We start from the raw sequence: 8,174 nt of genomic DNA on the forward strand, positions 1-8,174 counted from the left end.
TCTATCCATGTTGTTACAAATGGCAAGATTCCATTCTTTTTATGGCTGAGTAGTATTCCATATAGATACTCCACATCTTCTTTATTCATTCATCTATGGATGGACACTTAGGTTGCTTCCATATCCTGGCTATTGTAAGTAATGCTGCAATAAACATAAGGGTGCATATATCTTTTAGAATTATGTAACTAAAAAGCTTTTGCAGTGAAAAGGAAATCATCAACAAAAGAAAAAGGCAACCTATTGAATGGGAGAAGATATTTGCAAATTCTATATTGAATAAGGGGTTAATACCCAAAATACATAAAGAACTTATACAACTCAAACCAAAAAACCCCACAAATAATTGAATTAAAAAATGGACAGAGGGGGGCACCTGGGTGGCACAGCGGTTAAGCATCTACCTTCGGCTCAGGGCGTGATCCCGGTGTTATGGGATCGAGCCCCACATCGGGCTCCTCCGCTATGAGCCTGCTTCTTCCTCTCCCTCTCCCCCTGCTTGTGTTCCCTCTCTCGCTGGCTGTCTCTATCTCTGTCGAATAAATAAAAAAATCTTTTAAAAAAAAATGGACAGAGGACCTGAATAGACATTTTTCCAAAGAAGACATAAAGATGGCCAACAGACACATAAAACGATGTTCAGCGTCACTAATCATCAGGGAAATGTAAATTAACACTATAGTGAGGTATCATTTTACACCTGTCAGAATGGCTAAAATGAAAAAGAAAAGAAAAACAAGTGTTGGCAAAGATGTGGAGGAAAAGGAACCCTCATTCACTTTTGGTGGGAATGACTATGGAAAACAGTATGGATGTTTCTCAAAAAATTAAAAACAGAACTATCATATGATTCAGTAATTTTGCTATTGGATATATTTTTAAGTAATCTCTACACCCAGTGTGGGGCTCAAACTTACCACCCTGAGATCAAGAGTCATGTGCTCTACCAACTGAGCCAGCCAGGCATCATTCTGATGCTGGATATTTATTTATTTATTTATTTATTTATTTATTTATTTATTTATTTATAATTTTTATTTTATTATATTAGTCACCATACAGTACATCCCCAGTTTTTGATGCAATGTTCCATGATTCATTATTTGCGTATAACACCCAGTCATTATTTGCGTATATCACCCAGTGATACTGGACATTTAACCAAAGAAAAGGACAACACTTTTTCTAGTTTCTTTTTTTTAAGATTTTATTTACTTGACAGACACACAGAGAAAGAGAACATAAGCAGGGGGAGTGGCAGAGGGAGAAGGAGAAGTAGGCTTCCCACTGAGCAGGGAGCCACATGTGGGGCTCGATCCCAGAACCCTGGGATCATGACCTGAGCCAAAGGCAGATGCTTAATGGACTGAGCCACCCAGGCACCCTTAGTTTCTTTTAATAATAAATTTTTAAAGCCAGTATGCAATACAGACATAATTGAAAAGTAGACGAGAAAAAAAAAAAAAGAGAGAGAGAGTGAAAGAGAGAAAGAGCAAAGACATATCCTTCACTCCACAATACATACAGAACTCTATTAGTATTCCCACACCAACATACCATGGGAGCCCTAGCTTTCCATGTGTGAAAAGTACTCTCCATTATTGTACAGGGGGACCAGACTGCATTCAGGTGTGACGATATCAAAACGAATGTGTACTGAAACTGCGGAGTTCAAGCTCTACAATTTCAGCCCTAACTGAAGTGGAGTTAACCAGACTATGCCAAATCCCAAGGGTGAAGTAAGGTTAAGTGACAAGGGTGTGCTGGATTCCATAGCCGAAGTAGAGACCAAACCCAATTAGCATCCAGATACCAACTCTGGCCCAGATGTCAGTTGCCATCTGCATCATAAGGTAAACATTCAGGAAGATGCTCAGGAGTGGGAGGAGAGGCAGAACAGGGACCTTAAAGGGAAGGGGAGTGGAGCTCTGTGGCTGTCTCCAGATGACCCCCGTGATCCCGGTGATGAGTACCAGGAGCAGCACAACCACTGTGATTGGCGCTGGGTCTCCAGAAAGCAGACTTGGCCACTGGGCTAGCACCAGGCAAAGAAGAGTCAGCAGCAGAACAAGCAGTAAGGAGCAAACATACACAACCCTGCCAGAGAGTGGAGTGGGGGTGCGGCTGTCTGGAAAAAACAGTCCCCTTAGAGTCAGCTTCTCTGCTGCAGGTCCATTCTCCTCCTGCCCCTGTGCTTCATTTCCCCCATTCTTCCTCTCAGGCTCATACCTGATGATGAGAACACAGAGAGCAACCAGGGAGTGAGATATCAGGGACCCAATTGACCTGAAGTCTAAGAGATCAGTGAGTCCAAAGAAGAATACCATCATTGCTACAATAATGCCAAAGATCACAGTGGCCGTGATGCGGATGTATGTGATGGTTTGCATGCTGGCAAAGAAAGGGAACAGGAGGCCATCCTGTGCCATCTTGTATATCACCAGATTAAGGGGTAACATAAAGCTTGAGATACGTGCAGAAAGACTACAGAAAAATCCAAAAGTTAGAACATAGTAGGCAGAGGCCCACCCAATATGGAGAAATGCCTGAGGCAAGGTGTTCCCAGGCTGAAGCTTGTAGTAAGGAAACATAAGCGTAAGTGCTGAAGAGACACCAAAATACACCAAAAAACAGATGGACAGTGAAATCATGATGCCCATGGGGATAGAACGCTCAGGATTCTGGGCTTCCTCAACTCTGGTAACAATATTGTCAAAACCTATAAATGCATAGAAACAGGTAGCTGCTCCACGAAGAATTCCCTCAAAGCCAAAAGGCACAAATCCCCCAGAGCCTAGAGGGCCCAAGCCAAAGGTGTCATTGAGTCCAGCCTTTATGTAGTCTTCTTCTGTGAGCTTCCAGTTGTGCAGGTCCCCCTTAATGAAGCCAGCGACGATGACAAAACTGAGAACCAAAAGTTTCACCAATGTGACTACTCTGCTAACCAGGGAAGAATGACTGATCCTCAGAGCTGGCAATTCCATGAACAGCAACAGAAGGCCCACAACAAAGAAGTCTAGATATTCTGTAAGAACACGGGAAGCATGCGGTGAGATGCTCTCATGCAGGGTCTGAGACATCTGGTTCTCACGCAGATAGTCAAAAGCTAAGTTCCATGTCCGCACCACCATAGCTGTATCAGCAACATAGGAGAGGATGATGATCCAGCCAGTGATGAAAGCCCAGAGTTCACCTATGGTGAGAAAGCTGTAGAGATATGCCGAGCCAGAATGGGGAACTCGGGCACCAAACTTTGCATAGCACAGCCCAGCCAACAAGGAAGTTAGGCCTGCCACCAAAAAGCAGATCAAGAAAGATGGTCCTGCTTGATTGTTGGCCACCTCACCAGCCAAGATATATACACCTGCACCCAGGGTGTGGTCCACTCCCAGGGCCACTAAATCCAAAGTGCTCAGGCTTCTGGCAGGGGAAGGCTCAGCCACCAGTTGCTCCAGTGTAAATCTGCATACCAGTTTTTGACCAAATCTTTGAAGTGCCTGACGCAGCATTCTAGGTGGAATTGAAGAGGAGCCTAGGATCAGAGAGTTGTAGCAAGTGCAGGAAGCCTAGAATCTGAGATCAGGTTCAGTGAAGCTGAATTCAGTAGCGTTGGGGTGAGGCAGCTGTGTTCCATTGCTCAAGCTTCAAATATGCTGCTTCATATTTCATCTGACATGTGTTATTCCTCCATAATGCCTAAGTAAACAATAAATATTTACCAAACAGTAGTGTTCAACAAAGCAACCAAAGCTCAGAACTCCCATGTCAACTGTGGCAGGCCAAATATCACAGAAACTGACACCAAAGGACATCACAGAAAAATCAACCCTGCTTTCTCCCCAGAAAAAGGGCCAAATATCTCCCAACATCCTTCTTTTTTACACACCACATGACATAATCCTATTTGAGTTCATCTAAGTCATGTAGTTTCATGTACTAATTAAGCCGTAAGACACAACAGGGAATGAATGTATTGTGCAATAATTCCCACAGGGGGCATGTGCATAGTGCTTGAGCATGAATTATGACACATGGACTAGATGTTTCATTGCAATTATACAGCCATTTTTTGTATATCACCTGAGTTTAAAATACAAATAATGGTCCCCAGTCTTAAAACCCTTAGCCCCAAAATCAGCTAGCTAAGCTCAGATGGCACTTTGGCCCCCTTCCTCTTCATTATACATCATCAATTTAGCTATAATGATGGCCAAGGATGTACAGTCCACCCCTTCCCTTTACCCACCTAGGCCCACAGGGATGCTGTGAACAGAAAGGAAGAGGGAGAATGGGGCAGATCCTTCATAACCATCTGTAAGAAGGAGAGAACCAGGCTGCTGGGTAAGGAAACATTGGAAAAATGGGTCCGGCAGCCAACCCAGTGTCCATGACTGAGGCAGGAGAGGAGCCAGAAAGGTGGTTTTATATATTCTGACATTCAATACACCTCACCCAAAACAATCAGGGAAAATTCACTACAGTTTTTATGTCCTAACTGCTGTAAAGTGTGGTGGGTAGAGAAAAGAGAAATAAGTCACCTAGGTCAGTAGCTCTCAACCAAAATAATTTCTTCTGTCTCCTCCCTTTCTGGTTTCCAGGGAGAAAGTGAGTTCGTTTCTGCAGACAGTCTCCTCACTGGCCACACTGTGCTCTATACACACCCTGTACTGTCTGTGATGCCAGCTGCCAGGGGCCGGGAGAATCTGCCCTGCTCTGTGAGCTTGTCTTAAAACATTCATTCATTGTTAGAGTATAGAAATTCAACTGATAGTATCCAAGATATACAAAGAACTTATCAAATTCAACTCCCAATAACCAAGAAATGGGCAGAAGACATGAACAGACACTTCTCCGAAGAAGACATACAAATGGCCAACAGAAACATGAAAAAATGCTCAACATCACTTGGCATCAGGGAAATACAAATCAAAACCACAATGAGATACCACCCTACACCAGTCAGAATGGCTAAAATTAACAAGACAGGAAACAACAAATGATGAGGATGTGGAGAAAGGGGAACCCTCTTACACTGTTGGTGGAAATGCAAGCTGGTACAGCCTCTCTGGAAAATGGTATGGAAGTTCCTCAAGAAGTTAAAAATAGAGCTACCCTATGACCCAGTACTTGCACTACTAGGTATTTACCCAAAAGATACAGATGTAGTGAAAAGAAGGGGCACCTGCACCCCAATGTTCATTGCAGCAATGTCCACAGTAGCCAAACTGTGGAAGGAGATGAGATGTCCATCGACAGATGAATGGATACACACACACACACACACACACACACACACACACACGTGTGTGCGCAGTGGGATATTACTCAGCCATGAGGAAGGGTGAATACTTGCCATTTGCATCAACATGGATGGAACTGAAGGGTATTATGCTAAGTGAAATAAGTTGGTCCAAGAAAGACAATTATATATGGTTTCACTCATATGTGGAATATAAGAAACAGTGCAGAGGACCATAAGGGAAGGAGGGAAGACTGAATGGGAAGAAATCAGAGAGGGATATAAACCATGAGAGACTCTTAACTATGGGAAACAAACTGAGGGCTGCTGAAGGGGGGATCGATGGAGGGGTGGGGTAACTGGTTGATGGGGATTAAAGAGGGCACATGATATGATGAGCACTGGGTGTTATACACAAGTGATGAATTGTTGAACACTACATCTGAAACTAATGATGTATTATGTGTTGGCTAATTGAATTTAAGTTAAAAAGAAAACAAAGCAAAAACTCTTTTAACTCTCTATTAATTTTTCACAATGAGTTATTTTTAACTTGCTCAAACTATGGTCTGAATACACCAAATATATTTTCTTAATGAACAAACAACACATGAGGTTCTTCTTTTCCCCTATTCACTTGCTGCTCTTCAAATGGTCCCCTCCTCAATGGCAGCAAGACTTTGTATGAACAATTCACAACAATGCACAGGAAATAGTAGAAATAGTAGTGGAGAACAGAGAAAGCAAAGTCATTCAGCCCTCACTCTCTTCCCTACTCAGGCTTTGGTTTTGAGAGAATTTTAGGAAATGTTGTCAGAGGTTTCTAAAGACAGAAATATCTAGTCAAAATTCTCTATGGATAATCAAAAGGAACCTTTGTGTTATGGGTCAGCCCTTCTGTCTACAAATCCATCTAGACTCCTTATTTGTCACCCACCAGTTCCAATGTTATGATTTACCAACAAGCACAGGAGATAGATAAGGAGGGTCAATTCTTAACTCATGAAATCTTTCTACACTATAAATTGATTGAGGTGTCCCCCAACCATCCCCAGGCTTCAAACCCCTTAATGGTTCCCCACTGCCCTTTCTTCTCAATCCTTCCTTCCTTCATAGTCTGACCTGTGCTGATTCCTCCAGCCTCATCCCCTGCCCAGTTCTTGCTCCAGCTGCAAAATTCTACACTCACCCTGTTCCCTTGCCTCTAATGCCCTCTGGTCCCCTTCACTTAGCTAATCCCCACTTCCTTTAGTTTTTGGCTCAGCAGTTGCTTCCCCAGGAAACCTCCCCTGATCCTTATCCTGTCCTTCCTTTTTTTTTTTAAAGATCTTTAAGAATTTTTTAAATTTAAGTTCAATTAGCCAACATATAATACATCATTAATTTTTGATGTAGTGGTCAATGATTCATTAGTTGCATATAACACCCAGTGCTCATCAGATCACATGCCCTCCTTAATTCCCATCACCCAGTTACCCCAACCCCCCAGCCCCCCAGCCCCCTCCATTTTGCAACCCTCAGGTTTTTTCCCCGGAGTCCAGCCCATCCTATGTGTTCTCACTGCACCCGGGTTTCCCGCATGTGGAATTTATCCTAATGTATCAGAATTCCAGGTCAACTGTCTGTCTCCTTCATCAGACTGTGAGTTAGGTGCTTAATAAGTATTTGTTGAACAAATGTACAAACTGAGAAGAGAAACCTGAAAGGGCACATAATCCAGAATTCCTATCTACTTGACTTTGACATACATACTTTGTAGCCAAGCAACCTTTATAACCTGGTTCAGGTGAAGGTATAAATGGTATTACTTTCCTTATGTAAGGCAATAAAAATGAGAAGTGTGAAGGGAAAACCAACTGTGGTAAAACCTGACTGCCCGTCATTCAATTTAATTAGGAAACACTCTCTGGCAAAGGTGGTGGTTGGCACAGGGGAGGTGCTTCAAGAAATGCAGAGAGGGGCCAGGGAATATGAAGTCCCTTGTATACATTCCATAATGCCCCCAGCTACCCCTTCCCTCCTTCCTCCTTCCTGTGTTCCTCTCAGTCTCTGATTTCCTTCTAAACTCCAAAACAGAAGGTCCATCCCACCTCACCAAGAGCTGTCAAATTCAATAATCCACCCACTAAATTGCAGGCTGTCTTGCTTTCTGGCCAGTCTCACCCACTCTCCTTTGTCCTGGAAGTCATTATGTTCACTCTTCTGTCTCTAAGAAGGGTATTGCCCACGCTCTGGGCCTTTGCTTTTCAAAACATTTTTCCAAGGCAGTAACTTCCCCTGGTTCCTGTGGTTGGGTGCTCCTACTAATCAGGAAGTTGGCCTGAATAGCTTCAAAGATAGTTTGGATATCAGTTGCTTTGCTAGAAGTTTGAGAAAGTCTTGAGAGGAAGGTTAATGACACTGTTAAATCATTATTTTCAATTTCTCAAAGTTTCAGAGAAGTGGACTTTAAAAGCAACATCTTCAGAGATTATACCAAACCTCTCTAACCAAGCACAGGTCCTATCTGATCCCAAAGTATATAAATTCTCTCATCCTCCTTAAAATTTCCAGACAATGAAAACTACAGAGCCAATGAAACCAGTAGCTCCCAAACAAACAAGTACAAAGCCTTTTAGATAGCTGAGCTTCCCCGGAGTTTACAAAGCTATAACTCAATCAGCCCTAGACTCTGGTAGGGGACAGTCAGAAATACACAAGTATAGTCATCGAGTTCAGGGCAAGAGCTTTAAATAATAGTAAGTGTGGTGCATATATACACCAACACTCCTAAGAGGAAACAGTTGAGAATACATTTGAATAGGTAAACAGAGCAAAAGCCACCATGAACACTGGGGCCAAGCCTCATATCCAAGGGTAGCAATTATTAGTTAACAAAACCAAATGAAAAATGGAATCTTCCCATTTTCTCTTTCTCTTTGTGTCTTCTCTAGAA

At 42.7% G+C, this 8,174-nt stretch overlaps 1 protein-coding gene across 1 annotated transcript; it reads right to left on the reverse strand.

The window, feature by feature from the left end:
* Positions 1 to 1,616: 1,616 nt before the first annotated feature.
* LOC113257395 (cationic amino acid transporter 3-like) lies at positions 1,617 to 3,685 on the reverse strand. The gene has a single exon (XM_044385399.2). It carries the CDS (start codon positions 3,507 to 3,509, stop codon positions 1,746 to 1,748), a length of 1,764 nt encoding a protein of 587 aa, XP_044241334.1. The 5' UTR covers positions 3,510 to 3,685; the 3' UTR covers positions 1,617 to 1,745.
* Between the last annotated feature and the right edge of the window lie 4,489 nt (positions 3,686 to 8,174).

The sequence above is a fragment of the Ursus arctos genome, unplaced genomic scaffold (genome assembly GCF_023065955.2).
Source record: "Ursus arctos isolate Adak ecotype North America unplaced genomic scaffold, UrsArc2.0 scaffold_26, whole genome shotgun sequence".
NCBI lineage: Eukaryota > Metazoa > Chordata > Mammalia > Carnivora > Ursidae > Ursus > Ursus arctos.